The sequence below is a fragment of the Indicator indicator genome, chromosome 4 (genome assembly GCF_027791375.1).
Source record: "Indicator indicator isolate 239-I01 chromosome 4, UM_Iind_1.1, whole genome shotgun sequence".
Taxonomy (NCBI): domain Eukaryota; kingdom Metazoa; phylum Chordata; class Aves; order Piciformes; family Indicatoridae; genus Indicator; species Indicator indicator.
In genome coordinates this window covers 5,067,301-5,087,139 of record NC_072013.1, presented here as the reverse complement: position 1 = coordinate 5,087,139, position 19,839 = coordinate 5,067,301, and the positions used below count along the sequence as shown (strand labels likewise).

Sequence of the window (19,839 nt, the reverse complement as noted above, 5' to 3'; positions counted from 1 at the left end):
AAAATATCTCAGTGGGACCTCTTGAGGTGCTCTGTGAATTTTGGGCTTCCTAAGAGAAGAAGCTGAGATTTGAACTCTGCTGACTGAATATAACAGTACAGCTCACCTCCTTGTCATGCCTTTTACATAGTGTTGTCTTCTGTTTGCCCTTAGCATTACAACTCCAACTCCTTTTTCTGTGGAATTCTTCAGTGCAGACCAATGTTTTATGGTGGTTTTGCCTTCCATTTTGACCCTAATTTCATGTTATTGTGCCCAGTGTTCTTTGGATTTTTACTACAAAGTCACATCTCAGGGAAAGCTTCCAAAAACTGACTAGCACAGCAGCTTTCAGCTTTGCTGTGAGATGCTAAGATGTTGTCTCAGCTAGCAGAGCTTCATCTTCCTCCACACAGTCAGCTGCCCTTGCACCAGGAGAGCTGCAATCTGTCTAGGTGCCCTGTGGGATTAAAGATAAATGCACCTGCTGTAATTATTCCTGTAATGACTTCATGGCCTCTAGTGCAGTGTGACCCTCTGGGCAAAGCATGGACATTCTTCAACTCATCACACTGTCTCTGAAAGGGACCAAATTCTGGATTCCTCTCAAGTAACACCAGGCAAAGCAACTGAGGAATGTGAGATGCCTGCCCATACTCTCAAGGTCAACAGTATTGCCAAAGAACAAACTTGGCTGATCGATTCCAGAGATAGAAGATGAGGTCAAACATCGAGGATGAAACAGAGGAGGGAAAATTAGGAGATCATAAGGGTGCAGAATTGTGAAGTTGCTGCCTATCAAACATATACATTCATCTCAACACACAGATGTGATATATATACATGTGCACTCCAGCCTTGCTATATCACAGAATGTTTTATCTACTCCTTTGATGGGCTTGACCTCTTGGCAGGAGGAATCACCATGAATACCAGGTAAATAGGCTGGAACTGAAATAGAAATTACTCACATGACCATGACATGGTAACTTTAAACCAAGAAGAGCGTCCAAAAAGAAAAGTCAGGCATTCCTAGTCAGTCAGAATCCTATGGACATGTCATCAGGAAAATGCATGTATTTAGGTTTTCTTAAAAGCCTTTGACAAATTATCTTGCTGAAGGAAACATTTAACCTCTCAGGTTAATACTGTTATCAATTAAAAAGTGTCTGAGATAGAAAAGAAAGGGTAGGCATACCCAACCCAGAAAGGAAGGAGAAGTCAATTTTCAGCACGATAAAGGTTAACATGAATCACCCACAAAGATCAGTATTATGGTGTTTGATCCATGTGTTAATGATCTGGGAAGTGAGTGAACAATGAGACTCTGGAGGTGACATCAAATTATCAAGGAAGACTGAAGAACTCCAGAGGATCCTAATAAAGCTGGGTGCATGGATAGCACAGTGCCAGATGAAATACACTGTTGACTATTGCAAAACATGGCACACCAGAAGGCATTAATTTGATTCTTCATACATCTTAGTGGATTCTAAATTAACTGTAGCAACTCAGGAAAAGATCTGAGGATTGCATTAAGTAACTTGCTGATATTCTCTGTTGAAGAAATGGTAACTTTTTAGATTTTTATTTAAAGATAGGGGGAAAAAAGCAAACAATGTAAGGAGTTATATAATAGACAGGGTGAAAATTGCATTGAAAATATGATAATGTCAGTAGATAATTGGTGGTGTGCCTTTGTCTTGACTACAGTCCAGACCTTCAGCTGGAGAAGGGATGGAGCAGTGCCAGTTTCATGCTGCTGAGGAGCTGGTTCATTGAACTCTGTTCTGGACTGAACAGAAATAGCCAGACTCTAGAGGAAGTTCAGAGATGGATGGTGAAGCAGATAATCATAGAATAGTCCAGGCCAGAAGGGACCTCCAAAGGTCATCTAGTCTGACCTCCCCACAGCCAGACCGGGCTGCCCCTCATTGAGTTTTATCTTGAATATCTCCAGGGAAGTGGCCTCAACCACCTCCCTGGGCAACCTGTTCCAATATTCTACCACCCTCATAGTAAAGAACTTCCTGATATCCAATCTAGTTTGAAGCCATTGCTCCTTGTCCTGTCACTGCAGGCCCTTGTAAACAGTCTCTCTCCATCCTTCCTGTAGGCTCCACTCAGGTACTGGAAGGCTGCCACTAGGTCTCCCTGGAACCTCCTCTTTTCCAGGTTGAACAACTCCAGCTCCCTCAGCTTGACCTTATAGCAGAGGTGCTCCAACCCCCTGATTACTTTTGTGGCCCTCCTCTGGACCCTCTTCATCAGGTCCATGGCCAGCCATGTACAGGCTCCAGACCTGTACACAGTACTTCAGGTGAGGTCTCACCAGAGTAAAGTGGCAGAATCACCTCTCTGGATCCACTGGCAATGCATCTTTTGATGCAGTCCAGGATGTGATTGGCCTTCTGGGCTGCAAGTGCACACTGCCTGCTCATGTCCAGCTTCTCGTCCATCAGCATCCCCAAGTCCTTCTCCACAGGGCTGCTTTCTAGCACCTTATCCTCCAGTCTTTATTGATAGTGAGGGTTGTTCTGGCTCAGGTGCAGAACCTTGCACTTGCTCGTGTTGAACTTCATGAGGTTCACCTGGTCCCACCTCTCCAGCTTGTCTGGGTCCCTCTGGATGACATCCCATCCGTCTGGCGTATCATCTGCAAAGCTGCTGATGGTGCATTCAATCTCACTATGTCATTGATAAAAACATTAAACAGTGCAGGTCCAGTACAGACCTCTGTGGGACACCGCTTCTCACTGCTCTCCATCCAACCATGCAGCCAATTCCTTACCCACTGAATAGGCCACCCATCAAATCCATATCTCTCCAACTTGGCCAGCAGGATGTTGTGGGAGACTGTGTCCAAGGCCTTGCAGAAGTCGAGATACATCACATCCATAGGTTGTCCCTTATCTGCTGACATAGTCACTTTGTCATAGAAAGCCACTAGGTTAGCCAGGCAGGACCTGCCCCTAGTAAAGCCATGCTGGCTGTCTTGAATCATCTCCCTGTCCTTCGTCTGCTAAAACTTGTCTGTGAAGAGCAATTATATAGATACTGAAAAGCTGAATGAGGAGATCATGGCAAAAGTACATTTCCTGAGAAGGATAGTCAGGAGCTACTCAGGAAGCCTGAAAGGCTGCAAATACAATACAGGCAAATAAAAGTGGGATTTGTTTGTTTGTTCTTACACCACACAAGTAACCCCTGGAAATCACTGCTGCAAGATGTCATAAAAATTATCAGCGTTCTAAAAAAAAAAAAAAAAGACTGAATATTTATATAAGGAGTAAGACTATCTGTGACTAAAATAAATAAGAGCTTAAGAATTCAGTAAAGATGCAGTCCTTTCCATATACCCTCTCTCTAAGTAGTGGGAATGTGAGAGAAGCATCTCCGTGCAAAAGCCCCATACCAGTAAATGAAGAAAGAGTAAGACTTAAGATTAAGCTGGAGGAAACTTCTGATCAGATGATTTTCCTTCTGTTTCTAAGCTCCCTTTTTAGTGATGATAGTGAAGTGTGAAGGAAGGAATCTGAAATGAAAATTAATCAAATTACAAATAAAAATCCAGTCTGAGCAGGTCCTTTCTTCAGAGTCTGCTAGTGAACTTTTTGCTTAGAGCCAGCGCAGCACATCCTGAACCAAATATCCTTTTCACCTGGCTTGCCAGAGACAGGCTTATTTCTTCCTGGTGTCCCAGGGGCAGATTGTGCTCGGAACCCTCATCATCACTGATGCCCTGTCCCAGCAGTGTAGCCTGTGAACAGCCTGAAACAATGATCTTCACAAATAATCCGGTCTTTATTCTAGTGTGAGTTTGTGTGGTGTAGGTTCTTAGTGAGTCGCACTGATACCTGGGTGGGGTTGAACTGCCTGAGCTAAATAGAGTTGGACTGAGGTGGGAAAAGAAGGGCTCTCTTTTGACCAGCCTGGAGCTGAGTTTGGCCAGGAGGCTGCTGAGTGCCTTTGCTCTTTCCCCACAGGCTGCTCGGCAGGATGGCCACGGAGGAGCGGCACCTCTCCTCCAGCTGTGGGTCCTTCATCAAGACCGAGCCCTCCAGCCCATCCTCCGGCATCGACGCCATCAGCCACCACAGCCCCAGCGGCTCCTCTGACGCCAGTGGTGGCTATGGCATCGCCATGGGCGGCCACCCCAATGGCTTAGACTCGCCACCCATGTTCAATGGCACAGGCATCGGCAGCGGGTCCTGCCGCAAGCGTTACGACGACTGCGCCAGCGCCATCATGGAGGACTCCCCCACCAAGTGCGAGTACATGCTCAACGCCATCCCCAAGCGGCTCTGCCTGGTCTGCGGGGACATTGCTTCTGGCTACCACTACGGCGTGGCTTCCTGTGAGGCCTGCAAAGCCTTCTTCAAGAGGACTATTCAAGGTATGGTGGGAAGGGAGGGAAACCGAGACATTCACTCCATAGCAAAAATGGGAGGTAGCTCCAGACATTGCTGAGACTCCAGCCCGTTCCCGTTGGAATGGGCTGCCCAGGGAGGTGGTGGGGTCGACGTCCCTGCACGAGTTTAAGAAAAGACTGGAGGAGGCACTTAGTGCCATGGTGTAGTTGATTAGATAGGGTTGGGCGATTGGTTGGACTTGATGATCTTGGAGGTCTCTTCCAACCTGGGTGATTCTGTGATTTTGATTCTGTTTCCATGTCAGAGAAAAGGAGGAAAGGGAGGGTGAGTAATGACCCTACCCTTCCATCCTTTTGTGTGCTTCCTCTCTCCTCTGTTCAACTCTGTTCCTTCCAAATCAACCTGGATGTGAAGTTAGGCTTTGTGGTTTTAGGAACATCTGTCAAGTTCCTAGCCTGACTGGTTACCAGATCCAGTGGTGGATCTTCCTGCCTCTGATAATGTGTCTGTTAGCAGAGCAACATCTGGAAAGAAAATGCTTCATGCTCTAAAGGTGTTTTTAAGGTCTATTTGAAGAGTGGATGCCCCTGTCTAGAGATGGCCTCTCTTGAGAGATATTTGCAGCTTAAGGTGAAAGCTCCAGCATTACAAGAGTGGAGAGGTTCATGCTCTGTCCTACCAGACTTAATTGGTGGCCATGGACCCTAGACAGGCCTTACCAAAAAGCTGGACAGCAAGGTGCTTGGATGAGAGTCAATCCTGAGTTCCTCCTTTTCCAGTTCCACCAATCCTTTTCATTAAGATACAACTTCTTTGAAGATTTAAAACAAAAAAAAAAAAATCAGACATTGAAAGAGAGACCCAGTTTTTGTCAGTCTTGTTAATGATGAGAGATTTCTCAGGTGATTTTGAAAACCTCAGTGCACGTGTAGGTGAATTGCAGTGCTTTGCTCCTGCATGTACAATTCACCATGAAGTGTGTGGCTTTGTCCCCAGACTGCTGAAGGTATGCTGCAGATGTGCACACATGCAGGTACAACAGCATAGCCAAAGGTGGGAGTGCATCCAGGCAAGCTCCAGTACTCATGGGTGCTTAAACAAGCAGGCCCCATGTGAGCATACATGCCTGGACCTGCTGATACTCCCTTTGGTTCCTACACTTTTGAACTGGAAAAAAAGGACAGGGACTTTCACCTTCCAGTGTAAAAAGTATATTAAGTTTACCCAACCGTGGTGGATTGACTAGAGGCAGATGTTCAGTGAGCAAGCAGCTGTGTGTGTACTTGGCTGTTGGTTGGGGTCAATACAGCACACCAACACTTCCTTGTCTCCTGTGAAATGAAAGAAATACACGTGGGGAGAGCACTCGTTTTACTTTTGTTCACTGAACAGGCCTGGTTACACTCTGTCACTGGGGATGCTCAGCTCTGGGGGGGACAGAGCACTACAGGATACGGTTCAGCCCAGGTTTCTGCAAAATTCAGTATTTCTAGCTTAATTTCTTACATTCTAGATGCTTCTCCTCACTATTATCCAGCTGTGCAAATGACCACTCTGGATTGCCCTTCTGCCTCTTCCTCCTTTACTATGCTGTGTGGAAAGCATGGCCATCACTGGTGCACTGGCCTCTTCCCTGGCAGGGTTTCTGTGATTTGTCATTGCTGAATCTCCTGTGATTGAATGTGAACTTTTGCTTGCACTTCTGACTGTCAGCACTGCCTCTGTCTCTCCTCCACCACTTGGACTCCTTCCCAGTGTTTCTTTTTGGCACATTCAGGTGCTAAAGGAGGGACAGGGTAATACACTGAAGCAAGGCCCTAGGGGTTCCTTACATAAGGAGAGACTGAGAAAAATTAACCCCTCATGGGAGCAATACTGGAGCACCTCCATGGCAGAGCAGAGGAGAGGCCTAACCTGGAGAGAGAGAAGACGACCTAGGAACTTCTGCTTTCAGAGAAAATCAAAAGAAAATTATGCAGGGCAGCAGTACTTGGAGCTGGTATTAGCCCTCTCCCCAGCACAGCCATACTCTCCTGATGGTTCCCTAACTGATGGCCTATTAACATGTAACAGATGGGGGAAGAGGAGTAAGTAGAGATTTCTCTCACCAGCTTGGGCTGGTGACTGGGGTACCAAAATGCTTTTATTCCTAAGACTAGTGGGAGAGTTGAGTGTGCTGTGCCAGAAGGTGAGCAATTTGAGCTGCAGAGATGAAGGCTGAGCCCAAAGGGATGAGCAGGAAACAGGGCTGGAAGGTTTGGTTCAGCCAAGAAAATGTACTGTTCCCAGAGCTCTGCTGCAGTGCACATAACACCCAAGCTCAGCCCTGGGTATTCAGGGGGAAAGGGTTTAAGGATCATGTAAAGGAGACAGGAAGTGGCAAAATAATTTCCAAAGGTGTTCATTCTGGAACTCTATTATATTCAGTAGATGTATTAAGCATCTAACTGAAGAAATGGGAAAATCTTCATCCAGGCTGACTAGCATTGATGTAGGATGGTCAGAAAGCATGCAGATGTGTATGCTATATACTTGCATTCCCTGCTAGTATCAAAATATTTGCCATGAATCTGGTATCTAGGAAGGGTGTTGACTCAATGGTTTCAGCACAGAGGTGTAGCTATGCCCCCAGGATTTCCCAGGTGCTTGGGAGATGCAATAAGTAAATTAGTCACCAGGCTTTTGTGGTCCCAGACCACCCACTTCACTTTACAGTGGCTGAGTATTGAAAGATGAAAACCTGATTACTGTTGTGAGAGTACTGAATTTGCTGGCCCTACATTTAGTAACTTTATTACATAACAGATGTGCATAGAATCATAGAATGGTCCAGGCTGGAAGGGACCTCCAAAGGTTATCCAGTCCAACCTCCCCACAGTCAGCAGGGGCACCCCCAACTCAGGGGTGCCCAGAGCCTTGTCGAGCCTCATGTTGAATATCTCCAGGGAAGGGGCCTCAACCACCTCCCTGGGCAACCTGTTCCAGTGTTCCACCACCCTCATAGTAAAGAACTTGTTACTAACATCCAATCTAGATGTGCTCTTCTTCAGCTTAAAGCCATTGTGCCTTGTCCTGTTACTGCACGCTGCTATAAAATGGGTCTAAAAGTGTCCTGCATGGTTAGACTACCTCAGTTCTATCTAGACACCCCTGACTTTGAAGCAGAACTTCATGCTATGTTCCCCCTCCAACTATACCCCTCCTCCACTGTTACAAATTACTTCAGTCTGCCTATTGCTTTTTTTCTCATCTGCATTAACTCATGTAACTCCTGCATATCTTAAGGCAGGCATGTGATAGGTGTTCTGCTTCTCCCACTGCTACTACAGCAGTGAGAAGAATGGACATCCAAGCTGCAGACCTTTTTTGAGCCTGACAGCTCTGCAATTCCCTTTCCTGTTTAGCCAGGGGAACCTAGGCTGTCCTGGACAGCATGGGGGATGTTGCTTTTCAGGTGATGGGGAGAAGATAGGGTGAAAGCCAGCATGGGTATGGCTGGTTACCTCTGAGGTCACCAACATTGCTATGTGGGAGTTTTCCATCAGCGGTATTTTTCCAAAGACAAGCAGATTTTTACCAAGTCAGATTTTGTCAAGGAGCATTTTGGTGATAGGAGTCAAAAAGAATTCAGTAAAATCTAAACCATTGGTTCACTTGAAGATGAATTGGAGTGTTTGGTTTTGTTGAGCTAAACCGGGATCGTGCAACACATCCATACCTGGCCCACAGGCTATGGGGAGGTTACACTTGTGACCTCTCTCATGTTGTGTTACGTGGCCCAGGAGAAGGATCAAGGCCTGGAAACCTGTGTGTCATTTCAAACTGGTACTGTTTGAGATGGAAAGGTGGAAACTTGAGATGACAGCACACACCCCTGGACTGCAGGCCTTTCTCTCTCTGGACGTGATAATTTGAACCCCAGGGCTGGACTTCCCATGCTTTGAGGCAGAGTCAGAAATTCTGAACTGGCTCGATGCATTTTTAACCAGCCAGGCTGTCTGGCAAAAATTTAATCCTATTTCTCTATCATTGTACTTGTTTGTGCTTTGGGACTCCATTAGGGTCCCAAAGTGGCAGTCTATACTTACCTCCATGATGCAAATGCCCTCCACAAAACCACATGCCATTGACACCAGCTGACTTTGTGAGTATTGTGGAAGGTGGAATCTAGCAAAGATAGGAGAGAATCTGAGTTTCAGGCATGTTGGAGTGTGCTGCTACCGGTACCTAAGAGAGATCTGATTTGAAACCAACAAATTCATGCTGACTGAGTGTAATGGGATGGGTCTGTTCCATGAAAGATAATGTGTTTGGGGTGTTTCTGAATTAATTTTTATTTTATTTTATTTTTTATTTCTATTTCATGGAAATCCTAACTAAGCCTTTCATCCAAATTTAGGACAGAGAAAATGCTTGATTTCTTACAGGGTAGAAATTCTTAACCTAGCTCTATTCCTCCTTTTAATAGTTTGCTCAGTAGATAGAGCATTATATATCAGTCAAATATGTCATTATCTTTTGTTCATCAGTTGTTACAACTGGTAGGTAGCTTTTTCTGTTCTGCATATTAACTGTAACTGTATGAGACCTTTATTATTCAACACAGTCATGACTATTACTCCCCTTCATCTATGTTTTGTCTTCAAATGGTGACAATTAAGGCTATTTCTAAAATGACCTATTAATGTAAAATAAAAGCTTGAAGCTCAACAAAATTAATCTGAATTAGGAGTTCTCTCTCTGATCTTCGTGAATCACCTCATAAGGTGTATCACCCCTAAGGTGATACAACAGGACTTCCAAGGAGTAATACTGGGAAGAACTGGTTGCTGGAAAGCCAGGGAGAAGAGACACATTTACCAACAACTTCTACACAGACAGGTTGTGTATCAGGCAAAGTGCCTGCCCCTGGGAATTCCCTGCTTGAGTCTTGCAGGCTTCAAACTTAGTGTAGCAACAGAATCGCTGTGCTAGGATGCTCTTACACCAATAAGGGGGTTAAAATGCTGGTAATGCAGCTCAGAAGACTTGTAAGGGTTTATAACAGGCTTGTAACAAAATCCATAGGCTTCTGGGACTCCCTGCTTGTCATTTCAGTAGTTAGAGTGGCTCCTGCAAAGGATGGAAGGAGTGGTTGAGAAAGCTTGCCCATCTTTGTGAGCAGAAGAGCATTACCATCCACAGGATGAGCAAAGGGTCTGTGAGATGCAGATGGGAAGTTTTGTGTCCCTGCAGTAGCAGCCACAAGAGCCAGGCATGTCCTTTCTCTCTGTCCTCAGAAATGTGCCTGCAACTTTTCAGGTGGGGGTTCACAGTCAAAACATAGGAGATACTCTGAGCTTTCCAAAAGCTATTGAAGCTTCACCAAGCCCTGGATCTAGTGCCTGAAAGCCACTCACTGTTCACAGCTCTCACACTTGGATTGAGAAAACCATCTCCAGAGCAACTCAGCTCAGTGTGTCCATATGGGGAACTCTGTGCAGAAGGATCTTTTCTGTAGAACTTCAGTAAAGTATTTCTGTGTCAGAAACCCTACAAACGTGCTGCCAGCAGGGAGCTTCAGGACATCTCATGTGTCTTAGTGCAAGCAGGAGGCTGTTTTCGTTGAATCATAGAATTGTTTTGGTTGGAAAAGTCCAACCAACTCTGGTGCTAAACCATGCCACTCAGTACCACATCTCTGTGAGTGAGGTTGTGTGAAATGTCCAAATCCTCTCTTGAGCAGCAGGAGCCAAGTGTGCCACCCTGAAGAGGCAATTAGTGCTGGTGTTATACCTACAGCTACCTCCTTTCCCTCTCATAGTATCAAGTGTCCTGAAACCTTGGTCCTCACCTTTCTGTTACTCTTACTGTATGAGCCACATGAAGAAAAATTACAGCTAATCCAAGGACTAGGGCTTAACTCACCTGCTTTTCCAAAGTTTCATTTTCCTGCAAGTGATAAACATGTTTACTAGGGTGGGGAGTTTGGGTTTTTTTTTCCTTTTTTTGGGGGGAGGCATCATTTGTGGGGTTTTTGTGAGTTTGTGGATTTGGTTGGTTTGTTGTTTGATTGGTTTTTTTTTCACTTCCCAAAAATAGGAGCCTCTACTGATGCTTGTATATACTTGCACTCCTAGCTCAGGGTTGTGTTCTTGAAAGTACACAATAGCCCTGCTGAAATTCAGGCCACTTACTCAAGTGCCTAAATACAGATTACAGGTTCAATATTAGAAGCACATTATTTGAAACCTGTGGCTTAAAAAAATGACCCCTTATCATGTGCAGATCATTGGATTTTACAAAGTACCTCTCCTCACACCAGGACACAGACTATTTTACCTTGGTTAGAAGGGCTGGTTTAAGTGAAAGGTAACAGAGAATCCACTCCATGCATATTATTAGCATTCACCATCCTGGTTCAGAAGGTCAGACTGGTGCTGGTCTGGTACTGCACTCACTGAGGGCCTTTTTACAGTTTTCAGGTTCCTTTTCACTGGGACATCCAAATGATCTGAGATAAAAAGTATTCAGGACAAGAGCTTGTGGGTACTGAAATGAAAGAGCCATCTGTGCTAATGACTTATTGAAAAAATCAGGTTGCTTTATGCTTCAGACTGTCCCAGTCATGCAGAACAGCTGTACCATGGTGGCATTACACCAACTGCCTGATGGGACCTTCCTAAGACCACAGAATTTTGCAAACAGTTCTTGTAAAACAAACAAAGGCAACCACAAAACAAAACAACAACAACAAAAAAAAAATCCCCCAAACCAAAACCCAACTAAAAAAAAAAAAAAACAACAAAGCAATGAACCCCAGGAGGGCAGTGTAACAGTTGTTACAAAAATTTTGATAAAAAGAAACAAATGCCTGAGCTGAGACACCTATGAGATGGATTTCCCTGGGAATTCCTGTTGTCTGCTTTCTGGCCCCAGGGATCTGTCAGAGTGGCACCATAGGGTTTTCACAGCTGCAGCACGCTGTGTCAAATCACATGGGTGAAAGAGAAGACTTGAATGAATGGAATTTGGAACTTAATAGCAGATATTTCTGCATATAGATTTTTCTCTGAAACTCAAGAAAAGCTGCAGTCATCTGGCCCTCAGAACTCATCCACAGGAGATAGAGGTCTGCATGCAACAGTGAAGAGCAAGGCCGAGTATGCAAGGAAGAGAGAGGAGAGGTAAAGAATGGTGAAAAACGAAGAAAAACAAAACAGGAAAACAGGAGAGAGAGAGGTTTTCCTCAGAAAACAAAATCTGAAAGTGTTTAGCTTTTAAAGCCTTTCTTGGCTACTGCTGCCTGTTCATTCCTGAATTTCCTTGTAGAAAGACTTTAGAGAAAGGCAAGATCAATGCTCAGGGAGCAGCTTGTGCTCTCAGGGCTGTAGCAATTCTGAGCTCAACTCCTTTGAGCAGCCCTTTAAGTAGGAGCTGGGTAGGATGAAGCTCAGGGAGGTGTTCTTCTCTTCCTAGTCCCTCCTCTGCCACAGAGGTATGGTGACTATGGGGTCTCTTGAGTGACCAAGCTCTTGTGTGCAGTTTCAGGTACTCCTAATATGTGTGTGATGGAAATTATGTACCAAACTGTTTGACAGTCAAAGGTCTAATTTTACAGCAAGTAGGGAAATTTTGCAGTTCTCCAACATAAAAAACATGATCTGTCACTTTAATAGTCCTTGGCTATTTCTTAGCGTCTCTCATCTAAAGGCTTTAAAGTACAGTTAAACCTTAATTAATCAAGGCTCATGCTCTCCCCAGAAGGTAGGTTTGGTGCCTGCCTAGATGCGTTCCTGTGTGATCTGGTGTGGGTGATCTGGTATGGGTGATCCTGCTCTGGCAGGAGGGGTTTGGACTGGATGATCTTTCAAGGTCCCTGCCAGCCCTTAACATTCTGTGCTTCTGTGCTTATGTCATTTTTCAGACAAGCAAACTAGGAGACAGAGGGGAAGTGATTTGCCCACCAGGGTGACATATGAACTCTTATAGCAAATTCTGGTCTGCTCACCCACCGTTTGATTTTTTTTTTAAGCCATTTTTTAGGTAAATTTTATGCCTTGACATCAGTGGGCCCCTAGCACTTTTTTCAGATCACAAGTATTGTTGTCTAGCTCAAGGAAATCTCTTCTAATAAGCAACAGTTCAAAGCACGGCCTTGTCTCTTAGGTTATCCCATTGTCTGCCCTTTTCTTCTGGGTCATATAATCTGCAGTTCAGAACACACATAGACTTGACTCAAATTTTATACTAGCAAGCAGACTTGTCCGTGTGCACCCTTGTGTGCTGACACTCTTCTGCAAGGCCTTGCAGCACCCCCAGCCGCTGCAGTGAAGGGGAAGCTCTCTCTGAGCCCCGGTGCCGGCAGCCGCGGGTGGTGTGACCGCCAGCCACTGCGAGGCTGCTGGAATTTCGATGAGTTAATCTCATCACTTTATCACAGGGCACTTATAGAAATTACAGGGAGCTATGAGCAGCTCACTGTGCTGGCAGCCAGCCCCAGCACCCATAAAAGAAATTGAGTCCAAAAAAAAAAAAAAAAAAAAAAAAGTCAGAGAACTTCATTAAAGTTTTGGAGATGGTAGTTTTTCTTGGATGAGTTCTGCTTGGGTAATGCTGATTGTGCCTTCCCTGATGATGTCCCTGTTTCCTGCAATAATGGCAGGTATTGCCTCCAGCCATGGCTCTCAATCTATGCAGTGCAGAGCATGTTTTGGGGCTTGATATAAAACTCCATTTACTTTGACAGCATTGTCTTGCATGAAGAGAGTACAGCCGGCCTCACATTTAGCTTTTGTGCCTGTAGGGAGGGCTGGAAGACCCAGCTCCTGGTGCTTTTTCTTTTAGACTGGACACAGTGTGCATAAGGGGCATTAAGCATGCTGAACAGAACATCCCACCAGTGCTGGGTGTGTTTTAAATCTGTGCTTACCAGCAAACCATATGGCTGCTGCACTACATGGTGGCGACTGCTTTGCCATCCAGGAAGATCTTGCCCAGGGCCTATCCTCCTCTGGCTCTGCTCCTTTAACAGTCCTGATCCCTGCTTATTGAAGCTGTACATACAACTCCACAGAATCACAGAACATTAGAGGCTGGAAAGGACTTCCAGAGACCATCAAGTCCAACTCCCTGCAAAAGCAGGATCACCAAGCATAGTCCGCACAGGAATGCATCCAGGCAGGTTTTGAATGTCTCCAGAGAAGGAGATGTTATGGTAATCTATATACCTTCTCTGACATTTAGTTGTGATATATGTTTTGTAGACCATTTCCAGTAGTTTGCTGGTCAAGAGATCCATAGGCTGAGGCATAGGGAAGCAGGGGATCTGCTTGACACAGTATGGAGCTGCCAGGTGAGGGCTGTCACTGCTTTCTGCTGCTATAAGGGCTCAGTGCCCTTGGTGTAGTGTCTGTGTGTTAGAGGGCAAACTTTTGGCCTTGGAACCACAAAATATGAAATCACACATCTCTCTAGACCTCTGGCTTTAGTGAGGAAGTTGGGCACTGAAACTAAGGCAAAACCTCCCAAAGCAAGACTGTTTGAGTTCTATCACAGATTTGTTCCTGCTCTGTTCCTTCCTGTGTAGGGCACAGCAAGTATTTGATCATGAGGAGAGGGCCTCCATACTCATGGATCTGCAAAGTGTTGTAGCTCTGTATCTAAAGAGCTGGAGTTTATTACCTTGAGATGAAGCCTGAATCTCAATTTCCAGCTCTCTGAGAATGTTGATACATTGCTGGCTATTGAAATTCAGATTCTGCACAATGACAAAATGCAGTCTGAATGGAAGCAGCTTTGCAGCACACTCTGCTCCTGCAAACAAACTGTTTTGGTGGCAGGTATGCAGTAGTGAGGAATGGGGTGGCTGGGCTGGAGCATTGGGGCAAGTTGCAAGTCTTGGGACAAAACTAGCAGCAAGAGGTAGAAGGTTTATAACTAGCAGGCAGATCACCTTCAGGGCTTGTGTGCTTTTGGGGTTTCACCCAGCGTGGGCCAAGCATAGCGAGATAAATCAAATAGCACTTTCTTCCTTTTGAATCTGTGCTCTATCTTTTCACTTGGATTTTCAGTGGGTTCTCTACCTGTTTAGTTAGTCTCAAGGTCTGACCACCACCTCTAGAGACTTGAATTTATCAGATTGTTGGTCTTTATTTAGAGGAAGGAAAGGTGTTGCACAAGAATGCAGAAATCCATTACAGAAGTAGGAACAAAACTCAACTCTTATGCCAGTACTACCGAAGTGTGAGCTCGACTTCTAATCTGCTGGTATGCAAAGTCCATACCGTGTTTTTTCTCAGCTCTTGCCTGCACTCCTCCCTGCAGCTCTGACTGAAATCTTGAATCTCAGCTTCCTGCTCTAAACCACCCAACCAACTTTTCCATCCTTCTACACTGACTGCAAAGCTTAGAAATCCTTTTTGGAACTGCCTAATTTCCCCAGTAGCTAAACTGCCTTAAATGTATTGTCATTGTCAATGCATCAGTGTCAAGCATAGGTTTCCAGTCTTGCTCCACAGCCACCATTAAATAGCCCTCACCTCCAAAGTGAATGACAGGATGGAGACAGCTATTTCTGCTTATTGTCTTCTAGGACTAAAAAATCATTTCATTACACTGTGGTCCAGTATAATTCCACCTACATCCTTATATCAGACCTTCACATCTATGTTTCGATTACATTCTTGTTTTGTGATAAAATATGTGTCCAGAAATAACTTTGGGATGCTTCTTTCCCTGTTTTGTCTTGGAGGCAGTGCTGTGAAGTGATCATAAATGAAATGGAATGAGGAAAGAAATGCGGATGCTCTGAGCAGGGAGATGAGGGGCAGGTGTACAGGACCAATGAAGTAAAACTAGAGAGGTTTGCATAGAGAGCTTTTGCTCATTTTACAGGACATCTTACCCATCTTTCTCATCCCAGGCCTAGTGCTTTCTTGCTTTTCTATGCCAGCTGGCAAGAAGAAGCAGAGGAGAAAATGCCATTTCTGAGCTCCCTGCTTCCCCAAGCAAGGCAAGAAAGGACAGGTGACAGACATGGAGTAAGACTGGCAGCAAAGGGAATGCTGCTAATGTCTGAACTACTCCCACTCTAAGCCCTAGAATTAAGGGAATGGGCCAGGGCATAGGGGATGCTGCCATGCCTGGAGGATGCATTGTGCCTGTAAGCCCAGCTCTGCAGTCAGCCCCCTGGATGGGCAGGTTTCTCCCAATGCTTGGAGCAGTTTTGCTTTTTTTCTGCAATGCACTGAGCTTTCGTGACATCATCAGCCGCCCATGGTCTCAGCATGTGTGTGCACGAGTGAGTGAGCAGGCTCACAGCATACACAGGCTGATGATGGTGGGAACAGCTGGGCACTACAGCCTGCTCCTGGGTGACCATCTCTGTGTTTGGTTGCAGGGAATATTGAATACAGCTGCCCGGCCACCAACGAATGTGAGATCACGAAACGGAGGCGCAAGTCCTGTCAGGCCTGTCGCTTCATGAAATGCCTGAAAGTGGGGATGCTAAAAGAAGGTAAGACAGAGTCAGACTGAGAATTGTTCTCTGTCCCAGCAGTACCTGGGACTCCAGGCCTCGCAGATCTCCTAAGCTAACTATATGCTTGCCTTCTGGCTCTCCAAAGGTATCTTTTTACATGCTTTGTAAAGGAGTCAGGATGGGCAGTGACCAAGAGGGCATTCCAGTGAGCAGAGTGGTCCTGGTCAGCACCCTCATGCTAGGATATTACTTCTAGCACTTGAAAATTTGACAAATAACTGGAAACTGGGTGTGTGAGAGTGTTTCCTTTCCCAAAGGAACCCAAGGCTGGAGGATGTTGCTCTTCTTGCCCCCCAGGTCATTTTGCAGTGTTGAGGACAAGAGACTTTTACATGATCATGACTAGGTTGGCTTGGCTTTGTAAAGGAAGGGTGGAGTTAATGCAGAGCTGTGGCACAGTGTGCAGCAAAGGTCTGCCCGCATTCCAACTCAGAAGGCTTTCTGAAGGTGGTGGGTAACACAGGTTTGTCTGAAGTCCCCTGCCCTGCGTCATCAGCCTGCGTTTTTCTCAGGCCATTGATCTGTTCAGTGCTCTCTGAGCAGTGTTCACGTTCTCTCTTGTGCCACTTTTCACCCCCTAGCCCCTCCCTCCACCCCAGTCCTTGTCCATTCAAGGTGAACCACAGAGAATTCAGTGGAAACTAAACACATTCTTATGGACTGACTTTAAGGCTTTGTTTTCTTTGGGTCCCTCTGGGATATGCAGAAGGTGAGGAGGGGTAAGGAAGGAGAAGCGTTGCAGGCAACCCTCTGTATTGCTATGCCTGGCAGAGCGTGGTAACCTCAGTTTAACTCTAAGGAACAGCAGCTGGCTGTGCTCTGCACAGGTCCTGTATGCTGAAGCCAAGATGTCAGCATGCAGCTTACTACCATTGTAGCAGCACTCTCATTTCTTGAGGTAAGTTGATGGTGACCAGTGTTGTTAAGAATGTGGATTAAATGTTAAAACCTGTTCTGTTCTTTGATGGATGTGTAGTTAAATATCTTCCTGCTAGAGCACACCAGTTACAAAGGGGAGGAGACACAGGCTTTTGTAGTTTTGACCCTCCCTGACCTAAGTGTAGAGGTGGTAGACTCTTCATCCACTGCTAGGGGGGAGGCACCACTGGAGTTAAAGAGGGACCACTGGAAATTTGCTTCTCTGCATGCAGTAGTCTGGGGAGGGGATGTATCCCATTACCCACACACCAATGCACACTAGTGGCACTGGGAGCACAGATCAGTAACGTGCTCTAGCCTGCTCATATGAATTCCATAAAACAACCTTAAAAGCCTGATGTGGCTTCAGTCACCCTGCAGAGCAGCAGTATGGGTCCAGGCTTGCTGGCTGCCTGTGTCTGTGCTGCCCTGCATCCAAACAATTGAGCCTCTTGGAGCTGGCAGCTGGGGGAACATGGTCACAGGAGCTGGCGCTGGTGTGTCTGATTGCATGGCCAGAGCATCCTGTGCTTCCTCTTGTGGGAGTTTGACACAGTTCAGAGCAGGATCCTGTGAAGAGTTTCGTGACTTAGCTTCCAAGTTGTGTGAAAACAAGTTAGCTCCTTCCAAACCAGAGTCAGCCTGGAAAACAAGGTAGGTTCACTCATACCATTCTGTGCCTGAACTCCTGAACCCCATGGGACACTGCTCATGGCAAAATGAAATTTCACTCTGGTTTTGGGGTTTTGGGGGTGTTCGTTGGTTGGTTGGTTGGTCTTTTTTTTCCTGAAGTGCATTTAGTTATTCATACAAGGATTGATTTGACATCATTAAAGCCACTGGGGAAGAGTGGTTTGCTATTGATGTTAGTGTATCTGTGATCCTGCCCATAGTATTTAGAGCTGTGGAATATACAGTACAAAGATTTATCGACGGTAAGGGCATGCAGGAACACGTGACAATAGAAAGAGAAGCAGTGGCAATCTGCAAATAGGACTCCTGTATCCTAACACAGAGTGGTCAGGTGATGTTTGGTAGGCATCTTTCTTTCTCTTTCTTTTGCTTAGTTTCCCAAGCTGAGAAGTAAGGGTCACACTGCTCTGCTTTGCAAAAGAATTGGGAGGACCAATTAGTTAACTTCATGTGAAGCCTGGTAGAAGCACAAAATGTTAATATATAGAATTCAATCAATACACATCTTTAAAAGCAAAATCCCCAAACAGAACAAAATAGTTTTCCAGTCTTTGGTCTCCACAGAGCCAGGAGTTTCTGGAAAGAACAAATCTATAATTGCTTGCTTGCTCAAAAATGCAGACTTGACAAGGGATTTTGGATTAGAAAAGGTTTGTTGGTCTTTTCTGTCTCTGATCTGTCATCCTATTAGCTCGCCTATCCCTTTTCTCTGCAAGAGCAGGAGTGTTCCCGGCTGTACCTTTCTAGTAGTTTAACTGTTTTTAAAAGTCCCTGGTGTCTTGGTTTCCCCAGAGACCTCATTTAGCAGTATTTAGCATTTATTAGGACAAGATGTGTCTTGATACTTGAGCTATGATTTTTTTTCTCAATAATTCCCCTTCCTACTTTGCCTCTTTTTCCTTAGATTTATCCACAGCAAAAGGTTGCTAAGCCAAGTTCTTTCTCCTGCTTGATTACCAGAAGTTTGGAGGAAAATGGTTTTGTGGTTAAAGGCAAAGTTTAGAAACCAGTTCTTTACAGGCTTCTCCTTGATGTCCTTTGGGATGGTAACTTAGTGGAGATATTTCTGAGTGAAGAAACTGTTCTGAAGAACAGTAGTATGATATGGCATTAGTAACTAATTAAGGGCTTCATGATTTCTTACATTGAGGAAAGAGTTTCTTGGTTATTGTCATCACTCGTGCCACCTCCTGCCCACTGTGCATGGGGTATGGGCCTGTTCTTCAGGCAGAAGGTGCCAGGATTCAAAAATGGCAAAAACAGGTAACAATGACTTCAGGCTTCTGCCTTACACTTGAAATGCTCAGCTCGGTGCTGCCGGAGAGACCTAGGCTCTCTTCTTGGGTAGTGCTTATGAGGGTGACCAGGCATCTTCTTTCCTCTCTACCTGGCTGGCGTGGAGTTGAACAGCTGTGAATGTAGCCCTTTAAGGTCTGGGGAGACTGGCCTCAAGACAGAGGTGCAGTGCTGAGTGAAGGGGGATCAGGGCAGGAAGAGAGCCAATGGAGCAATCAATAGGTGTCTCAGATATCCAGGCCACTTTCTTTAAGAGAGCTCCGATCAATGCATTGCAGCAAGGGAACCGCACGGACACCAGAGCTTTGCTGTCTCAGGTTCTCCTGGCGTGACGCTGCAGGGCAGGCCAGACTCACTGGGGAAAGCAGCAGGCGGAAAGCTCTGCCCACGGAGCCCAACTGGCTCAGATGTCTCAAGTGTTGGCCTGTCTGGCTGCCTGTCTCCCGCTTTTCCCTTCCATCTGGAGCGTGCCCCTAGAGAGCGTTAATTAGCCCCTCACTAGCAGGCTCAGATAAGAAGCTGCTCAACCTGGAGTCCAGAATTCCATCAGACTCCAGTCCCAGTGCCTCTGTGGAGAAGCACTACCCCTAGAAGGCCTGTGCTTTGTTGCTCTTGCTGAAGCACCGGCCTGCAGGCACTGGGCGATGGTGCACCTTGGCAGTTTTCATCCCGTAGAAGTGCATGCCCCTCTGCCCTGCCAACACCAGGGCAACCTGAGCAATCTGTGATACTACTGACCCCAAATGGAGAAGATGATCCCTACTTACAGGCCTGGCTAGTGGGGGTGGCCAGTGAAGGAAAGCGTGCCCTGCCACCTGCAGAGGAGAAGCATTGTTCCGAGCTGGGCATCCCTGTCTTTGGCCACTCCACTGATTCTCTTAGTGCCCAGCCCTGTCTCTGTCTTATGCCCAAAGTGTAGCTCTTTAGCTCTGGCCTCTACAAAGTAGACCTGGGCCTTTGCAGCTCTCTGAATGGTGCCTAGAGACATTTCAGGGGGGGACACAGGTCTTTTAAAACCTTGTCCTTTCTGGGGAGCACGTACCCTTGCTGTGTGTGCTC

At 45.8% G+C, this 19,839-nt stretch overlaps 1 protein-coding gene across 4 annotated transcripts in view; it reads left to right on the top strand.

The window, feature by feature from the left end:
* Positions 1–19,839, top strand: part of ESRRB (estrogen related receptor beta) — a 114,931-nt gene that overhangs the window by 70,164 nt on the left and 24,928 nt on the right. For 2 of the 4 annotated variants that reach the window (XM_054400191.1, XM_054400187.1), the window contains 2 exons: positions 3,966–4,375; positions 15,733–15,849. In XM_054400191.1, coding sequence (XP_054256166.1) covers positions 3,966–4,375; positions 15,733–15,849 — 527 coding nt within the window. Of the gene's footprint in view, positions 1–3,965; positions 4,376–15,732; positions 15,850–19,839 lie in introns of those variants that run through there. The other 2 variants (XM_054400190.1, XM_054400188.1) reach the window with 2 other exon arrangements.